This window comes from Haliotis cracherodii, unplaced genomic scaffold (assembly GCF_022045235.1).
Source record: "Haliotis cracherodii isolate W230 unplaced genomic scaffold, xgHalCrac1.p SCAF_1, whole genome shotgun sequence".
Taxonomy (NCBI): domain Eukaryota; kingdom Metazoa; phylum Mollusca; class Gastropoda; order Lepetellida; family Haliotidae; genus Haliotis; species Haliotis cracherodii.
This window is the reverse complement of record NW_027266264.1, coordinates 74,767,150-74,788,828: the sequence shown is the minus strand read 5'-3', so window position 1 is coordinate 74,788,828 and position 21,679 is coordinate 74,767,150. Positions and strand designations below refer to the sequence as shown.

Below are 21,679 nucleotides of genomic sequence, written 5' to 3'. Positions count from 1 at the left end.
TGGACCATCTAGACCCACTACATGGCAGTATTAGACTACATCTTTGTACAGTGAGATGCCTTGGAACACTGGACCATCTAGACCCACTACATGGCAGTATTAGACTACATCTTTGTACAGTGAGATGCCTTGGAACACTGGACCATCTAGACCCACTACATGGCAGTAATAGACTACATCTTTGTACAGTGATATGCCTCAGACCACTGGACCATCTAGACCCACTACATGGCAGTATTAGACTACATCTTTGTACAGTGAGATGCCTTGGAACACTGGACCATCTAGACCCACTACATGGCAGTATTAGACTACATCTTTGTACAGTGAGATGCCTTGGAACACTGGACCATCTAGACCCACTACATGGCAGTAATAGACTACATCTTTGTACAGTGATATGCCTCAGACCACTGGACCATCTAGACCCACTACATGGCAGTATTAGACTACATCTTTGTACAGTGAGATGCCTTGGAACACTGGACCATCTAGACCCACTACATGGCAGTATTAGACTACATCTTTGTACAGTGAGATGCCTTGGACCACTGGACCATCTAGACCCACTACATGGCAGTATTAGACTACATCTTTGTACAGTGAGATGCCTTGGAACACTGGACCATCTAGACCCACTACATGGCAGTATTAGACTACATCTTTGTACAGTGATATGCCTTGGAACACTGGACCATCTAGACCCACTACATGGCAGTAATAGACTACATCTTTGTACAGTGAGATGCCTTGGAACACTGGACCATCTAGACCCACTACATGGCAGTAATAGACTACATCTTTGTACAGTGAGATGCCTTGGAACACTGGACCATCTAGACCCACTACATGTCAGTATTAATCTACATCTTAGTACAGTGAGATGCCTTTGACCACTGGACCACCTGAACCCACTACATGGCAGTATTAATCTACATCTTTGTACAGTGAGATGCCTTGGACCACTGGACCACCTGAACCCACTACATGGCAGTATTAATCTACATCTTAGTACAGTGAGATGCCTTTGACCACTGGACCACCTGAACCCACTACATGGCAGTATTAATCTACATCTTTGTACAGTGAGATGCCTTGGACCACTGGACCACCTGAACCCACTACATGGCAGTATTAATCTACATCTTAGTAGTGAGATGCCTTGGACCACTGGACCACCTGAACCCACCACATGGATGCATTGTTAAGAGTAACCCAGTTAACTATATGAACTTTGTACCCTGGTGGTTAGCAGTGAGTGATGTTGTACAACCAAGACAGCACTATTCCAGCTACATTATGGCATGTGTAAATAATCCAGTCTGATCCAGGGAACAAACAAACCGAACCACGTATTTCACTGACATAAGGATTTTATTCAGATTCTGATGGATTCACACAACTAAAAACAATATTCAAATAAATATTCAAATAAATTCTCACATGCTTACATAAACCTACTGCATAAGCAACCCTGCGGTTGACACACACCTACAAACACTGATGCATGATGGGAAACCAGGGGAAGTAATCCTGGACTTGTCACATGCACCATGATGCAAATAACTCCTATGTAACTATGTTCAGCCTTATGGGTCTGTTCAATTTTGATAAACCAATATTCAGAAAAACATTTTGAAGAACAAATTCCATCCTAATGAAAATATAGGTCAATACAAAATGTATATTGATGCATGTGACAAACACAATTACTTCACACTCGTCAAAATGTAAGTATATTCAAATTAATTGAATTACATGTTTGATGACATTAAAACTGTATCAACACGACCTTGGCATACATATAGGCGTAAAATGTGCTTCTATTTAAATGCAAAGAGCAAAGATAATTCTCAGTTATAACACAGAACGAGGCAGATCCATAAAGACAGACTTGATATTGGCACAATGCTGTCTGTGTTGATTATTTCAGTGCTGAGCATACAGCAAGCTGAATTGATTTTTGTTTGAAAAAGTCATATAAAACAATAAAAAAACAAACCCACTTAATATGTTCACTGCTTTGTCTTCTTTCAACATGGCAATTACGGAGAAATGGTGAAGGACTCATTGAAAGAAAGACAACATTGACAAGATGATGAAATCCTGTAAGTTGTATTGAGTAATGAGTACAAAGGGTATATACTTGACAAATCATCCAGGTCGGATATCATAAGCACAACCTCAGCTGAAAAGAACCGTAAGCGTTCAGCCATCTACAGTTGCATGCAGACTCCCAAACAAGTTCCACAAATATCATTTGTTCTAAAAGCCTACAAGACCAGCGACACAGAGAAACCACAAGTCCACAGAAAATTGCAAATTTCTTGCTAGGTTTTAACACTTTAATGTCACATAGTCCCAAGGTAAACAAAATAATGAGATGTACAATTCTTATTTTTCACAGGTTGGCAGATCATTTTTAAATTAAAAATATCTACTGGCATTAGTCAAGAGGGTTATGGTGGACCATATATTTGTCAAGACCTGAAAATACCAATCTACTAGTATATGTAACCATTGTTAGCATCGATGTCCTAAATACAGCATATTTATACAAGAATACAACAAAGTACACTGCTTAGATGGTTCCTTCTAGTGAATAAATAATAATTCCCTGGAATAAACATGAAATACCATTCACTGTTTCCACAAACACAACTACAAACAATTCATGATATTCATCAACATCAATTTACAAGATGACAATGGAAGTGTACTTAAAAATCAGAAATATTCATAATAATAAACAACACATATTTGGTAACTTCTAATGTTTACAAACCTGAAAATGCATGAGCAATATTACAATAGTAACTGTGTGTAAAAGTTGACACAGGACGAGGAGAAATTTAAGTGAGTGAGTAAGGTTTTATGCTGTTTTTAGCAATATTCAAGCAATAGTACTCATAGTCCCCGTGTTGCGAATCGACCCCGGGTCTTCGGCGTGAGAAGCAATCCCTTTAACCACTAGGCTGCCCCAACCTCCCCGAGAAATCTAAGCATTGTGTTCTGCCACGTAGTAGTCATCACACTGACAAGATACATCAGTTCACAAGGCTAGTTTTCAATTGTCTCAGTAAACCTGTTGTACCTTTCTTCGATATTCTCCTTACCAAATTCTGGTCAATATCTCCTGAGACAGAAAGAAAAACATACAACTCAAAAAAGGTTTAAGAAAACCCGATTTTTTATTATGACTAAAGTTAGTCTTGGTAAGGACAGATTAACTATAATCACATGAAAAAATAGGCTTTCTTTTACCACTTTTTAGAAGTATATTTAGAAGACGATAATGGTTTTGGATTCAAACATTTACAGTTCTTTAAAAGTGAATGAAGTGCTTGTAAAATACTAAACTCTTCCTTGCAACAAACCCCTAATCTTGGTTCTAGGGTCTGAAGTTTTTGAAAGAAGCAAGCCCATTAAGTTATAACATAAATATTGTGTCAAAACATTCTTGGTGGGTGAATACATGTGTGCAGTCTTATTATTCATATTTGTTCAAATGCACCTACCTGATTTCAAGATATTCAGTGAGTGATAATTACTTTATACCACATCACTAACTTTGCAGCTATTATGGTGATTTTTCAAAAGCGGAACAGCAAAGGAATTTGTATGTATCCTTCATATGAAATCTGTTTAAATGAGTACCCCTTACAATAAAATATGCTTAAATGACATGCATTGTAAGTTATTTCCCACACATACATATATATGTATAACAATAAATGGAATTGATGTGATAATAGTTGACATGGCACCTATAGTAGTCTCTTGAGTGCTCCAAAATAATTCACAAATAAATAATCCCCTATCAACAACTATGAATCAAAACAAACAACATTCAAACAAAACAAAAACACTTGAACTAGGTACAGCCATAAAAAACTGGTTTCCAACATTTTATAAGACATTGGTCCACTCATCTGATTGTACATGACCCATCAAGGGAACCTCAGAGCAGCTCAAAGCGAGGCAGGTCGTACCACTTTGGTGAAACTGACAAGTGTTGACAACCCATGGTTCATAATCAGGGAGAATGTGGAATTTGGATTCATGATCATAGGATCCTGGCCTGGCCAGGCCAAGGGAAGCAACTCTGCTCGGCGAATAGAAGTGCCCCAGACCACACGGCCGACCCTGTCCCCTTAATCACACAAATAATTTCAAAGCTTCTTACATGTGATCAACTAGTAAACCGAATACGTAGTGTACAGAGAATATATATACATGGATTCTAAGGTCCCACTTCATCGCTCATGACAAATACAAACCAAAATGAAATGGAAAGTACATCTTAAAGGACCATATTGACAAAATCAAAGTTGATAAGCATCTCCAAGCACACACTCGTCTCCATGTCCACCTTCCATGGCTTTCGTTGCATTATCACTTCACACATGGACTGACACACCCACATTTGGCACACACAACTATATACAGTCCCTTCAAGGCTACTGGACTCGTTGTATTCTTGACTTACTTGTAGTATCCCATCAAGTGATCTGTGTATGTCAATATCAGTACCAAAGGGTTCACTGTTTACTTCCAAATCACCACCTTAGCTACTTTGTGTTATTTTGTTTGTTTGTTTAATTGTTGTTTAATGCCGCACTCAGCAATATTTCAGCTATATGACAGGGGTCGGTAAATAATTGAGTCTGGACCAGAAAATCCAGTGATTGACATCATGAGTATCGATCCATGCAGTTGGGATACCATGACATGCATCAACCAAGTCAGCGAGCCTGACCTCCTGATCCTGTTAGTTGCCTCATATGACAAGCACAGTCGCCTTTTATGGCAAGCTTGGGCGGCTGAAGACCTTTTCTACCCCGGTTCAGCTACTTTGTGTAACCAAGGAGATGGGTTTGAAAAGTATGTCTGTTATACCAGTGCATGTGAGCCTTATGTGGGAGAAAGGCCTGCAGCACAGGGTCCGTTCCACAAAGCTATGTTAGCGCTAAGCTTATCGTAACTCCCATACTCTAACATAGACTTACGATAGTCGTTGTGCTAGAATCGCCTTGTGAAACGGGACCCAGGTCAGATATTTATCATCGCCGGGGTAAAGGTAGGACTAGAAGTATCACCGATGTTTATGGCATGGTTCAGAAGCTCCTGCATTGGTGTTTATTCTATAACCTGACATGGCACATCCAATTTTGGAAGAATGAATGGTTTTGCTATTGTTTGGAAGAAAGCGAAAACATGTTCTAAGAACAGTTGCTAAATATTTTCTCTTATGGAAGCAACAGAAATTAAAGCCCTGTGTACAAAAACATTCAGTTCTAACATCGACATTTATTTTAGATAAACTGTTTTTACTCTGTACAAATGTCACTTCTATTCCCATGGTTGTGCACGCACGAACACACACACGCACGCACACACACACACACACGAGCACACACGCACGCATGCACGCACGCACGAACACACACACCATATGACTGGATTGGCCCCATTCACAAAACTTTACCTCTGATTACAGCATCAAGGAACATCATGGCAACTTTCAGACTTTCTGTGAATATCAAACATTGATACCAGAACAAGACGTGCATGTTCTCAAGTATAAAAACAGCATAAAAACAACAAAATGTAATTGGATCTAAGAAAAACACATGATTACAGTGTCAGACTGAGTGACAAAGGACCAGTGCAGATTAATTTTTTTATTTGACCAAACTTCATGATGATTTCATTTTCAATAACCATAAAGTAAGCAAATTTTCTTGCCAGAAGAAACCACAAGCTGTAACCTTTAATAACAATCGTCACGTGTTACAAAGGTATTTTCAGCTTCTACTTTCAGCCGGATATAATCTACTGTGGTACAGCACCAACCATCAAATCTTGTTGACGGAGATGGAACTGTAACACTCCTACAAAAGGCAAGAGTGCAGGATGCCGGACGCCTTCCGCCATTTTGGTGAGGGATGTGCACAAGCTCATTTTTGTTCCCATACTAAAATAAGAGGGGGTTTGGGGGGCTGAAACTAAATGCTTTCGTAAGTAATTGTATTGTTTAATTACCAAAATATAATACAATGAGTTCACTGAAATGTGGCTCTGACGGATGTCACTGATAAGGTTGTCACACACCATTATGGAATTCTGTTTTCAAGTACTTTTCAATGTTGATGTCCAATTTTACGACATTTATGCATCGCTTTGATATTCAATTTCAAGGTTTTATCTTATTAAACCATACAAATGCAAGCAGGGTCATTATATTCTGCTCATTTGGAACCATATCACAAATTTTTCTAAAAGTGATTCTGTCACGTGCAGCTTTATTGGTATTATCAAACAAACATGGTGGATAAGTGTCCGGTATAATGCATGTGTACCCTACAATAGGTCTCACTTTCTGCAAAGCACTGACAAAAATAAATATGGAGGTCGCTGTAAATGTCTGAGGTATGTAGAACAGGATATTCCTAAATGAACATCCTGTATCATAGTCCATCCGAATACATGGTCTCTGCCTGTAATACTAATGTTCCCTTGACTTGTATCGGAGACTAAAGGTCCATGTGTGTACAATAGTGTCTATGGTATGACATGGTATGACATGGTATGATGTATTAACTATGGACATACGAAAGAATTAGGTGGTCTTTAAACTTTGTTTTAGTAGTATAGACCTATGGCACTACTTTAGTTCAATTAGTTGTGGCTGTGTACACAATGAAGCGATCTAAGTAGTAATTAGTAAGCACATGCAAAGCTGTCGATGCCTTGGAGGAAAATATAAGCTGGTGTCTTGTCAGTGAAAATACCAAAATGGACCAACAACTTGGGAGACAAAGGGAGACAACTTTTCTAATCCCTTGCCTGACAGTCAGCTGTGGCTGCAACCACACACTGGATTGTGGATGATGGCAGAGAAGTGGAACAAACTGTGATTCACATGATATGGACTTCACATTTAGGAACTGTCAATATCTGTGTTATGTGTTTCCCTTTTATTTCCTTTAGTAAGAACATCCACTGAAATGCAGGATAAAGGTATCGGTAAGCACCAATCCCAGAGTCGATTAGGCTAAAAAAATAATAATCTTGGTTCTCAGACACCGCCCTCATCATCATAAAGTTCGCTGCATGTTTCGTTTTTATTTCCATTTTCAAAACACCTAAAAAAATCCTAAATATTCGAAGTCCATTAGTAGTCAACCACTGTATTCCAGTATTTTACTCATCAAGGAATACATTTATGTGGGGAGGCTCTTTCCCATGCTGATTGTACACAACTGTTTATTTGGTAACATACCAGTTTGAACAACCAGAAAAAACAACACTGCCCGCCAAAAGTATATTTTCAAAAACCATTGCCTGAAAACCAATTCTTTTATTTTTTTAAACCTTACAATTCCCTTTATGCCATACTGACATGTATGCATCATTGTTCAGCACGAATCACTACATGACATACAATGATAATTTTGTTTACATAACATACATATATAAAAGCACATGAAGGGCATTTTTTCCATCAATACTTATACATTCAGAGTATTGACTGTGTCATAGCTGACTTACATTTTGTTTCTTGTTAAATGCCACACTCAGCAATGTTCCAGCTATATGACAGCAGCTGGTAAATCTTTTCAAGTCTGGACCAGACAATCCAGTGATCCAGGTCATCAGGGTATGATGACACGCAGTCAATCAAGAGACAGCCTGACCACCTAATTTAGCTGAGATACAGCAGCAGCATCACATCTGAAAACTTCCTCGTCCAACATAGATGAATAGCTGTGAACACACACTCATCACTTGACCGAATCTCTTTCACATAATGACCCATGCGATATATACAGTGAAGCCCTGGTGCACATGTAGAAGCGCCGACTCAACAATGTATGCTGCACCAGGATGGATTCAGCGGATAGCACAGAAACTGAGCCAAACACATACCATTGTCCTGAACGGATCTTTAAAGCATGATACACAATAGTGAAACTACATTTCATCTGTCAGTGTTTAAAATACTTTCCTGTTTGATTATCTGAGACCTGCTGGTTTTGTCTTGATGGGCAACTTCTAAAACATGAAAGTTCAATTGTCTGGCTGATTTGGGGGAAAAAAAGGTTAATAGAAGAAATGATGTGAGTGGTTGGAATTGATGTGGGTGCTGTTGTAGCGCTAAGGTGATTGTAACTCCTATACTTTAACATAGACTCACAATCATCTTAGCGCTGAAGTTGTTTTGTACAACGGCACCCTGAACTTTAAACAATGCATCTGTCATGAAAATGTCTAACAGATTCTTCTTGAGACATTCACGGTACATGTGATGATTTGTTGATGTGAACGTCTTCTGTGAATGTGTCAGGTGATGTGAATATCTCCCGTGAATGTGTCAGGTGATGTGAATGGCTCAGTTCACTGCACGTGACAATGGTGCATGATTCTCAGTCTCATCACAATGAAGGCGAGGTGTCGGACACCATGACAAGCTCACAATGGTAACACTGACAAGAGGCAGCTCACAGAAGCGGCTCACAGCAGCAGTTAGCACTGATGGACACTGGAGCAACATCCAAAGCAGCAGGTTTTAAGTTTTGACTGGCTTTTTTCTGAAAATAATGAACATTAAAAGTGAATTTCATTTGGAAATGACTTCACAACATCTATTTCAGAAACATCGTGAAGTAGTCTGTAGTCATGCGAGTGCTAGTTTCCATGGTTACTTGTAATGTAGCGGAGAGTATGGAATGACAAAACAACATGTGGAACTTCAGTAGAAAATCAGATACACAGTGTACACACAAAATATTACATGATTGTCAAAATACTAACCAACATCATTTGAAATGATACAATTGTAAAAAAAAACATGAACTGATGCTTTGTAGGTTTTAAGAGACTCTGGTTAAGGAAACACTATCGACTGATAAACAAACTTAAGAAACACCATGTGGTACAACAGCAGGTGTTACACACGAAACAGAAGAATTGATTTACATCGAACAGGAACTGTAGTAGAGCGAGACATGGTGCAAATGGTGAGTGAGTATGGTTTTACGCCGATGTTAACAATATTCCAGCAATATCACGGCAGGGGACACCGGAAAATGGGCTTCACTCATTGTACCCATATGGGGAATCGAACCCGGGCCTTCAACATGACAAGCCAACGCTTCAACCACTAGGCTACCCGACCACCTGCAGTGCACTTGGAGTTAATGCTCTTGAATTGTTTGATAGGCATTACTTAGATGTTGACGGATGATAAAGTAGACACAATTCAAGGATAACTACTTCTTTAATTAGTGTGAAGGCAACTTTTCGGTATAGATCCTTATACAGTTGTCAAGCAGACTGCTTCAGATCGACTCGCCACAAGCAAACCTTCCACCCTTCTGTTGGTATTGATCACATGGGTGAGGCAGACACGTGAGCTCTGTTGTCCAGTGTGTTTCTTACGTTTGTTCAGCAAATAGAACTGCAATAATCACTGCATTAACATAAGGCCATGAGGATGTCACTAACAGACACTCTATCAGAGGCTATAACATCATGCACTAACTGACAAACATGCAAGCAATGAAACAAAACGATTGAAGGAAACAGTTCTATTTACAAAATATTGGCAATAATGTACATCGTACACCATACATGGTCTGACTAGATATAAATGATTAACTATTGGTGCTTACATCTGTATTTTCAACATTCACTACCACAGGGGACCTGGCAACCTCTAGCGAAGAAAACCATGCATGGCTGAGTGAGTGAGTGAGTTCAGTTTAGTGCCACTTTGAAAAGTAGTTGGGTCAACAGAGGAAAAACAAAGGACGCCGGTCAGAAACATTTGGTTGGATATGCCGAGTCCAGATAACTGCTGATTTAACACTTTCAGTCGGTTTGGTCAAAGGGAGATAACCCCTTACTTGTGACCCTCAAAAAATTGTAATCAACATTAAAAATGCTTCCTTAAAATGGTTTCAAAAGTCAAATGTTGTGATTCAGATCGCGTCTGTTTATGTTACATGCATCTGATAAAGAGAAAAAATAAAAGACAGTCGGAACATCCAAACCACAACAATTGTTGAGCTCAATGGCCTGGTTTTCGTGTGGTGGACAGATTTAGCCCTGTGAATGTTGACAATACACGATTACACTCAACTTCTGATTAGAAAACTACACCTCCCGGATACAACAATATGCTGCATCATGGAGTGTCCACTACGTACAGATCCATTGGTATACACTCGACCCTTGTGTAGGTAGTGATCTTATTCACAGGGATGAGAAGGTTTCTTTTAAAAATAAATCCTCTTGGGGACTAAATGATTTATGAGTACCACGGGTATATTGCAATGGCATGTAACACAAAAGTGACCCTTGAATTCGGCAGATTCGTGGAACAGCCTCATCCCTGAATGCAGAAACTCTACATCAAGCGGCATGTGTCACATGAGATGAGCACACATCAAACATTATCAGCAGAGGACATAACGTGTACACGAGACAGGTTCTGTTATGCGTACAAGTGACGACCGGAGAAGGGTCACTTGTACGAGTGACTTTCAATAATATCTGCACAAAAACGTTTCTTAGTCTCGAGTGTTATTTATATAAAAAAAATTAAGTAAAATTATTGATAATTATTGATAATCAGTTCATTGTGTTATACTTTTCTCCAGACGTAACAAGAATTTGAAGAATCTCAATGCTAAAATTCGAACAGTAAATGAAACATGCTACAACGTAATATCTACCGGTGCAATTCTCTTCCACAATTATTTCTTCAAAGTGTCACAATTTATTCAACATGTATCTGCACAGGTTTTCTCTCATTGAACATGGTGTATATATATATATATATATATATATATAGTGATTGCGTTGGGTTTTAACGCTGCCTTTTAACAATATTCTAGTTATATATATGGCGTGTCAGCCTAATGTGGGAGGAAAGCCCAAAGTGATGCAGGTCACATTTACCACTTTGGTGAAACCCACGAGCACGGGTGTGGTGCTTACAAACCCAGAAACATAATCAGGATCCATAAACCTGGATTTGACCCACAATCATAGGTTTCTGGCGTGCCCAAGGGACGCAATTCTGCGGCCTGTATATATATATATATATATATATATATAACAAGCGAGATCAAGGTGTAACAACAATGATGTCACTGCAAACAAACCCAACCAAATACTGATCTAACGTGGCACACTATTCTCACTGTCCCAAGTGTCATGTAACATACCACATTGGATCCCCAAAGATCTAACATCAAGATGTCCTTCATAACTGTTCAGCTCAGGCAACTCAGCATCTGATTTATCTGATATATCATACATCCACAGCAGAAAGGAATACTATGCTGGGATTCAAACCCATACCAGCTGCACAGGAAGCTAACACTTTATGTTCGCCTACCACATATCCCCTTATCTCAAACACTCAAAGAGAGAGGTGGCTCAGGTGAATTTGGATTAAGGTGAAAGTTTGATTTACATCATTCAAAAATGACTTGAGATGTATATCTGGCAGGTCACCCTAATTACTCAGACACAAGGACAAGATTCATTGTACAAAGTTTACAGGCTGCCAGGTCTAGTGGATAGAGCATGTGCTTGTTCGATCCCCGGCCACATCATACCAAAAGAGACGTTAAAAGATGGTAATTGTTGTTACCCTGTCTGGCACTCGGCATTTAGGGGCTAAAACAAGAACCAGCTCGGAACAGTATGCTGTGTCTGAGTGGGGTATTCATGTTAAAACAGCGGCATGGTATCTTAGTGGGCTAGCACTATAAATCGGCATCAGTCCTGACTAGTACAAATGTGTACAAGAATGTCGCTACTTAAGTGCAATAATCTTTAACATGAAGTAAAACCCCATTTCACCTCACAATGTCAAGACCTAGACTAAAGAGGGGCACCAGACAGTTCAACATAGTCCCCCTTTGAGTTTGTTTGCCTGTTGTTTAACACAGCACTCAGCAATATTACAGCTACTGTAAACAGCTTTATTTCTGTGCCGTTAAAATATTGCGAATACCACGCCAAAGACAATACTGCGACGAGATATTTTTGCGAGTTGCTGTGTTGCGATGACCCCTCGCCTACCAAACAATAGACAGCTTCTCTCCGAAGCTAGTTTTTCTGAGTTGGCCGGAAAGTTGACCGGAAGAGATTACGACCAATTATCAAATACGATAATTGACTCAACTCAGTGTCATGTCATGTGTGGACAAAATTGCAAAGGACACTGACGCAATCAAGCGAGGTTGGAAGAAGGCAGGATTACTCTGAGGTAACAGTGACACTAACTGGTTTACACTGTCATTTGTGATGTATTGTGTGACCATTCTGCATTCATTTGTGTTTTTAACTTATTGAGTAACTTTTAGTTCTGGTTGATGATTTCAACATTTGATGACGTGTTGCAATGAATAAAGTATGTAGGTATTATTTATACTTATTTTTGCGTTTTTAATTTTTGCGATTGAGTCTCGTTCGCAAAACCCGCAATAATAAAACGGTAGCAAAAAATTCCCTGTTTACAGTATATCATGGCGGTCTGTAAATAATCGAGGCTGGACCAGACAATCTAGTGTTTGATACCATGAGCATCGATCCACACAATTGGGATCGATGACATGCATCAACCAAGTCAGCGAGCCTGACCACCTGATCCCATTAGTCGCCTCTTACAATAAGCATTGTTGCCTTTTACGGCAAGCATGGGTTACTGAGGACCAATTCTACCCCGGATGTTCACGGGTCGCTGCATACTAGTATTACATAAATCATGATGTAGTGACATGAACCTTCGATCCCCTGGACAAGTGAAATCATACACAACACTTGAAACATGGAATAACTCAAAGAAAATGACTATGTGCAAAACATGTAAGTAATTTGGCAGGTATGCTGTAAATCCTGAGGGAGACACTACAGGTATATACATTTCCATGACACAACTTTCACACACCGGACTAACTAGATTACCCATCCATGTTTCTGTACAACACTAAGCTACAGAGGCCAGAGGTCACATTGTGATCAAACATTTTGATTATCTTATTCAAAGTATATTGGCACTTGGTCCCATAATGCACCCATGTGCAGAAGAAGTTGATGAGTCTTCAGGAAATACCCCAGTGGAATATCCTTGGATTCTTACTGCTGACTGGAATATGAGTTTGGCACTTTCAGTCAAATACATATCACTAAAAGTCGGACAGATTTATGAGATAAAAACATAAATCTACTTTTAGGGAATAAAGGTTTATAATTTGTATATAAGTTCAGTTATTTACAACATAATATTCATATTCACACCTTTCAGAGATGAGTGTATACCATAAGCGCCTCCCTCATTCAAAATAAATATTGTCATAAACTGATTCTAAATTAAACAATAGTAAACATCAACATTGATAAACTAAACAGAACTGAAATGATGAAACAGCAAATTGTAAAAATTAAACTAAACAAGACAAATCCATCCGAACTATCTAACGCACTTCACAGAGTGAGAGAGTGAGACTCAGTGTTTGACAGTCAGTCATGTTCCAGCTCCGTGGCCTGTATGTACTGAAGTCTGGACCAGAGATGACCATCTATCCACATTGGGTAGGAGGATATGTCGGTGGTAAGTGACAAAGCCCGCCCACCCAATACCCATTTAGTTGTTCCCTTACCTAACAGTGGAAATTGGGGGCCTTTTCGCACAACTACCTCATGCCAACGGAGGCAATTGGTACCTGCTGCGGTGTTTGAGGTCTAACATGGGTAGTGTAGAAATAATATAGCAGTGACCATTAGTATGATTCACAGTTTGGTTTTGATAAATACATATTCTGTTTCATTGATTTTCATCACCCCAACACAATAATTCTTCCCATCACTTGATAAAACAAGTGCTTATTAACTGATTTTGAATTGGTTGTACACATGACAATGCCTGTAGCAAGGTCAATCAGTAATCCAAACTACTGGTGATGGTTCTTCACAAGAATTCATAACATACTTCATTTAATTGTAATGGGTTTGAAATTGGTCGATCATAGATTCTGCAAAAATTCTTTTGCTACAAAGGAAAAAGACTGAGTATTACCCTGTTGAGTGAGTGAAAATACCATGATGCGCCAATCAGTAATACCACAGGTATTCAGGACACAAATGCTTGTTTAAAGACAATTTTAACCCAACTGAAAAGGTTAAATACAGCAAATGGTGTCATCGTCCTCCTGTCAGATGATTTGCTCTCAGTTGAAGATTCAGATGAGGAGTTGACATGACAACAGTGTCACCACACTCGTCTATAGGGGGCAGCACTAACAGGTTTGTAATCCCAGTCCATTAGTACAACACGTAGCGTCACCATTAAATATTTCATACACATTTCTTCTCATACAACCTGAGAACTATTTCTGTATCATTGTATCTGTATCAGTTCTCAATGTATTGTAGTGACAGCTTAACGTCATCCAGGGCTGTAACGATTCACCATTGGTGCTTCGGTGTGTGCGTCTTTACGAGTATTGTATCATGAGATACTGATACAAAACAATACAACATAAGGACATGAAAAATGGTATGGAATTCGACAATACTATTTTTTGACAGAATGTACAAAGTCATAATGTTACCGTTATCTTTTTTTACGAAAATTGACTTGTACCTTTTTTTTCATTCTCATTTTCATTTATAATGCAACGAAAAAAATCACTTAAAATTTTTGATTCCATTTGATGATAGAACACTTCTACTGAACATACCAAGTTTCATGTATCGTATCCTGTACTATATTGCGACCTCACAGTTCAAGAAATGCAATGTATCTTCCAAAGGTAAATTGTTACAGACCTAGTGTCGCCCAGGGGCCCTAGAGAGAACAACAGTCACACTAGAAAAAGAAATGACAGGTTTTGAAAGGACAATTCAGTACAACAAACACAGTGTCTTTGGTATGAAATACTAAAAATGCCGTGTGCCACGAACAAAACGAAGGCCTATGACAGGCCACCATTAGCTATGTGTTTAGGGTGCCTGTTGCGGAGTTTGTACCCATTGGCTTTATTTGTCTCCTTCTGTAGATGATCAGGGAGATCCTTGGCGTTACGTTTACCATTGGTGGATGTATTTGTGGGAGCACGTTTCTGTTGAATGATTGGGTCATGTTCTTCTGCAGTCTGAAACAGAAACAGAGAGTCGATTAGACCAATATTTCAGTTATATCTCAGCATGTGATCAGTGTTCCCGTTTACAGGAAATTACCAGTTTTTTACAGGCAAAATAAGGCTTGGACCGGTAATTCATGTGACTGCCAGTCCCAGTGGACCGGCAAATAAAGTACCTTATAAATCTTCTGTTGTTGAAAAAAACATTGGCGATATTCAGATAAGTATAGTTTTCGAACAAAGTCAGCTTGTCTGTTACCATGAGGGTTTCCTGTTGTCTATTTTTAGTGCAAGAAAATAGCATTTCGCTTTGCTTTGAGCTTAAGTATATATTTGTAGCGACTTAGTCTCGAAATATTTTTAAAAAAAGAGAACTGACTGAACTTTGTGGGAATGAGGTGTAGATCTAACGAAGTTACTTCAGAGAAGACGTCATTGTAATTATTTGTTGAAAGTTGGGACTGACAAAACTTTGCGGGGACTGGTAATTTTTAGAGTTGCCAGTCCACCAGGATCAGCAGTTTCAAAAGCCAGCGGGAACACTGGTGATCTTCATGTGGAAAGAAAGCCATAAGTGATCTTTGCTGAGACCCATGAGCAAGGGTCATCTTCCCGAGGCAAGGGAGTTAACTAACTGTAAAAGTCCAGTTTCTACCCGTTCCGAACAAAGCTGGAATTCCTGGGCTCGATTGTAGCGCCACCGGTGGTTATTACAAGTTATGTCCCTTATCTCTCCTGTGGACCAATCAGATTCTACATGTATTGCAAATCATGCAATCGACCAAAATCTGCATGACAGTTTACTAACCGGATTTCGATTTTGGTGTGCGATTTTGATTGGACTATGCATAGACTTGTTAGTCCAGCCAAAATGTAACTCCATAATACCAGCCTAGTTCGGAAAGGGTGGAAACTGGACTTTTATAGTCAGTTAACTCCCTTGCCTCAGGAAGAGGGAGCAAGGGTATGGTGATGACAAACCTAGAAACATAAAATGGACCACAAAGGATTGTGAACCATCGGTCACAGATTTCAGGCATGCAGAGCTCCAGATAAGCTGCGTATCTGCGTAAAATACGCATCAGAAATGCAGAAATACGCAGTGAGACAAAATCCAAGCGTTTCAAATACGCAATGAACATTACAGATACCCTACAAAAACACAATTTGTGCGTATCAACAAAATATTGTGAAGTAACCCTGCGTATTCGATTAGCAAATCAAACTTATTTTGAAATTATATACGGACATTCCGTCAACCTTGCCAAACTACACGATGACAGTTACATCATGATCATTTGCCACACACTCTCTTGTGGAAGTATCGCGGTATTTTTGAGTCCTATAAAGCTCTCGAACCCACAGTTTGCAGGGACAAGATGAAGTGTATAGTGTTTTTATTTATTTAACTTAAATACCCACATGTGTAAAAACTAGTGGGTAATACCCAGATAGAATTACTGATACCCAATGATTTTAAAATGCATGAGTAAAATACCAAAAGCTTATCTGGAGCTCTGGGCATGCCTAAGGGAAACAATTCTATACAGCTAACTGCATCGCCTGAACGACTGTGAACCTGTGCCCCAGACATTTCATATTTCCAAAAGAGTTTTAGTTTGATTTTAAAACTTATGAGTCTAGGAATCCATGACCTGTACAAATTATGTTTCTAATGAGGTGCTGGGCCCCATCTTAGCAATCTGGGTCACAGTTTGGGTCATGTGACTTGGCCACATTAAAGCTACTTCAGAGATACAGCATGGACTTGGTAAACCAAGCATTCATAGTGTGTATATTAATCCAAACTACTGGTTTAAGGACAGATCCTAAGCAATGTTTTATGCACCTGCGCAATCATGTAATTCAATTGCACACAGAGAATCCATATTCTTTTCATTTCTGCGTAGTTCTGTCCTTATTGACAATCACTAAGATCACAGATGACAGTTGGTCTAGTCAGGAGGAATATGGCCACACAGTCATCATTTTATTAGACCCCTAGGTGGCTGTACGTGGAAACAGCTTAACAATAATTATAAAAATAAACATAAGACAGCCAGTCCAATGCTAACAAAAGGCCCATAGGGCCTGTATCACTCACCTGGATATTTACGCAATCATCACAAAATATACATTTGCATTCTACATGTATAAAATACAGCAAATATTTCGTAATTTTGACGCTGGCAGCATTTCATTTCTAACCCTCTTCTCCATTTCCATTCCTTTATATGGGCTTTAGGAACTTTTTTCAAGCCATAACTCTTTTCAGTGAAACAACAGGTGATCTGTATGTAAGAACATCCTCTACATCTCCAGAGCTCACATTTCGGTAAACCTAGACTCACCTATCCATTCTCATGGTTCTAGCGATCTCAAATTACCCTCCCTTGATTTTCACTAACATTTTACCGACCAATCAAACGTCCAGATAAGGAAAAAGGTAATCGGTAAAGGAGGACTTGCCACTGCCAGTTTCAGTAGACATCAAGACATCCTTTCCAACAAACAGATGCTTGAGAGCTTTCTCTTGCATGCCAGTAGGTTTTTCAATGTTGAATTTCTCGAAAACTCTATCGTAATCAAAGGGACTGGCTGCCATGTTGTTGATTTTGCCAAACCAACAGGGAGACTGCTTCGAAACTCACTTTCTGATTGGTCCATTAGAGTCAGTAGCGTAGCAAATGAAATTGGCAGATGAAAATCAAGGGCGGTTAATTTGTGATCGTGAGAACCATGGGAATGGTAATATAGAGGGTGAACCAACACCTACAAAACTCCCATTTCCTCCACACGATTTGTTTGTTGCTTAACGCCGCACTTAGCAATATAAGAGCTATATGACGGCGGTCTGTAAATAATTAAGTATGGACCAGATAATCCAGTGATTGACATCATGAGCATCGATCCACGCAATTGGGATACAATGACATGCATCAACCAAGTCAGCGAGCCTGACCACCCTATCCCGTTAGTCGCCTCTTACGACAAGCATAGTCGCTTTTTACGGCAAGCATGGGTTGCTGAAGACCTATTCTACCCCGGATCTTCACGGGACTTCCTCCAGAGAATACACGATGATGTCACTCGACAAACTCACCTTCCATTTGTTCTTTCCCCACACAACACACCCAAATATACAGATGAAACTGCTAACCATCTGGAAACAAGGGAGAGAGTGAAGTGTTGGCACATATAGTGGCTTCAGTGTTTCAGGTGTATACAACTGCAAACATTTACTTTACCTCAAAGAGACAATGTTATGAAACCCTTTTTTCCACAAAACTATCATTGAAACCATTAATGTTATGAATAGACAATGGCTTTTAGAAAGTGCAATCCCAAACATAATATATGTCACATTTCTACATGTAAAATAGTGTTTTTTAAAGCCTTTTTCTTATCAATTCAAGAGATAAAAAATGCACTGCAAATGTTTAACTATGAACAAAGCACTCTTTTCATAAATACATAATGCTTTAACAATGTTTGCAGAAGAAAGATATTTTATTACCAGTATAGATACAAAGAACACTCATTCAACTGACTCACCTGCACTGACAGCCAAGTTATAACATACAAGTAGTCTGTCTGTTTAAATAAGTCAGATCCAAACTTCACACACACAATGGCTTCTGTTAATGTCACCGCACTGAAACAGAAACATTCTTGGTCAGAACACTTCAACCATATGCCAACACAACAGTTAAACTAGCTTCAAGAACTTCAACCACATGCCAATACAACAGTTTAACTAGCTTCAAGAACTTCAACCATATGCCAACAACACAGTTAAACTAGCTTCACGAACTTCAACCATATGCCAACACCACAGTTAAACTAGCTTCAAGAACTTCAACCATATGCCAACATAACAGTTAAACTAGCTTCAAGAACTTCAACCATATGCCAACACCACAGTTAAACTAGCTTCAAGAACTTCAACCACATGCCAACACCACAGTTAAACTAGCTTCACAAACTTCAACCATATGCCAACACCACAGTTAAACTAGCTTCAAGAACTTCAACCATATGCCAACACAGTTAAACTAGCTTCACGAACTTCAACCATATGCCCACACCACAGTTAAACTAGCTTCAAAAACATCAACCATATGCCAACACCACAGTTAAACTAGCTTCAAAAACATCAACCATATGCCAACACCACAGTTAAACTAGCTTCAAGAACTTCAACCAAATGCCAACATAAAAGTTAAACTAGCTTCACGAACTTCAACCACATGCCAACACCACAGTTAAACTAGCTTCACGAACTTCAACCATATGCCAACACCACAGTTAAACTAGCTTCAAGAACTTCAACCATATGCCAACATAACAGTTAAACTAGCTTCAAGAACTTCAACCATATGCCCACATAACAGTTAAACAAGCTTCAAAAACTTCAACCATATGCCAACACCACAGTTAAACTAGCTTCAAGAACTTCAACCAAATGCCAACATAAAAGTTAAACTAGCTTCACGAACTTCAACCACATGCCAACACCACAGTTAAACTAGCTTCAAGAACTTCAACCATATGCCAACATAACAGTTAAACTAGCTTCAAGAACTTCAACCATATGCCCACATAACAGTTAAACAAGCTTCAAAAACTTCAACCATATGCCAACACCACAGTTAAACTAGCTTCAAGAACTTCAACCACATGCCAACACAGTTAAACTAGCTTCAAGAACTTCAACCATATGCCAACACAACAGTTAAACTAGCTTCACGAACTTCAACCATATGCCAACACAACAGTTAAACTAGCTTCACGAACTTCAACCACATGCCAACACAACAGTTAAACTAGCTTCACGAACTTCAACCATATGCCAACAACACAGTTAAACTAGCTTCACGAACTTCAACCATATGCCAACACAGTTAAACTATCAAGAGCTTTTCATAGAAAACAGGTCTAGGTCTGTCAGCCTAATCATTAATTATATGGGAGTTCACTAACTTTAAAAGTCAAGTTTCCAACCTTGCTGAACTAGGCTGGAATTATGGAGTGATATTTTGGCTGGAATAATGAGTTTATAAAACAATCCAATCAAAATCATGTGACGAACTTGACACCCAGTTCGTAAACAACATGGATTTCACTGTGCAGATTTTGATCGACTGCAGGATTTGCAAAGCATGTGAACTGTCAACTTGGCCTTGACAGATATTTTCCCAATCTTTTCATGTTTGTAATGAAGGTGCTCATGTGATTTGATGCACTTCGCGAGATAAGCCCCGTTTTATTACAATATTGATCTTGATCATCGATCAGATCACCTTGACTGGGGGCCACCATTTTTTTTTAAAGCAAATAAAAGTGATACGTGTGATGGAATCTGATAGGTCAATAGGAGGGGGAGAGAAGGGACATAAAATCGTAATGGCTGGTGGCGCTGCGATCGAGCCCAGAAATTCCAGCCTAGTTTGGCAAGGGTAGAAACTTGACTTTTAGAGTCAGATAACTCCCTTGCTTTGGGAAGATGGAACTTAGCATAAAAATGTGATACTTGATAAATGGAATTTGGCATATAATAAATTTAATGTTACTCTTTATTAATATTATTATTATTATTAACAGTACACCTACCAGTAGATCCAGCACTGAGTTCCAACCCGCTTACACCGTGTGTCCGTCACGTACACATAATATTGCCTGTACAAAAAAAACAAGAACAATGTTACAGCATCTCCATTACCGGTACCTTCTCCATCACCTGTAACAAGTCAGTTTTACTTATGTATGTCTTGATAAGTGATCCCAGTTTATGCATTTGACCTTACTTCATTATCAAAATTCAGAGATTTATTAGCATGGACCACAAACCACCAATTGGAATCAGCAATGTTGTGTGTGGAAAATCAGTCAACAGGCAACGATTAAAGATTTTCCGTTACACCATTACTTATTTAGCTGTTGGATCATGGATCTGCCAACCCTATTTGCTTCAAAATTGGAAGAAAAAAATGAATCCAAATTTACACTTATTCTCCCACCTCTGACAAGTCATACATGCAAAATCATTTTGAGATTACTGTTTTCAAAATGAACATTTATAAAACTTTTGATGCTCAATTTGACAATAATATATCGCAAAATCATTAAGTCGACGAGTTCCGTGCATACAAAATATCGAGTTATGCCTCTTGTCCTTGATATATGGAATTTGCCGAGATTAATTCCTTTGTTTTTCTCATTCCCCAGACACTATTTTAAAAATATTCTGTGAAAGAGAGCTGATGTCAGTGTTCAAATTTTGTTTATTCCATCCAATGGCTTTTGACTTTAACAAAAGATATCCAAAATCCAAAAAAAATAAAAAAATAATTGTCTACCACCGTTTTGAACACATTCAACAATTGGACACCAAGGATACCATCTAGTGACACCAGAGTCTCCTGTAATGGATAGATGTTGGATGTTTTGTTTGTTTGTTGTTTAATGCTGCACTCAGCAATATTCCAGCTACATGACGGCGGTCTGTAAATAAT

At 38.9% G+C, this 21,679-nt stretch overlaps 1 protein-coding gene across 2 annotated transcripts in view; it reads right to left on the bottom strand.

Moving 5' to 3' along the window:
- Window positions 1-1,383: 1,383 nt before the first annotated feature.
- The window catches only part of LOC139473405 (phosphatidylserine synthase 1-like), a 102,825-nt gene continuing 82,529 nt past the window's right edge, over window positions 1,384-21,679 (bottom strand). The window contains exons 10-14 of one of the 2 annotated variants that reach the window (XM_071256079.1): window positions 20,778-20,843; window positions 18,720-18,819; window positions 18,268-18,327; window positions 15,052-15,176; window positions 1,384-8,594 (exon numbers count right to left, since the gene is read on the bottom strand). In XM_071256079.1, the coding sequence (XP_071112180.1) occupies window positions 8,573-8,594; window positions 15,052-15,176; window positions 18,268-18,327; window positions 18,720-18,819; window positions 20,778-20,843 (373 nt within the window). In that variant the 3' untranslated portion in view covers window positions 1,384-8,572. Of the gene's footprint in view, window positions 15,177-18,267; window positions 18,328-18,719; window positions 18,820-20,777; window positions 20,844-21,679 lie in introns of both variants that reach the window. The other variant, XM_071256002.1, reaches the window with a different exon arrangement.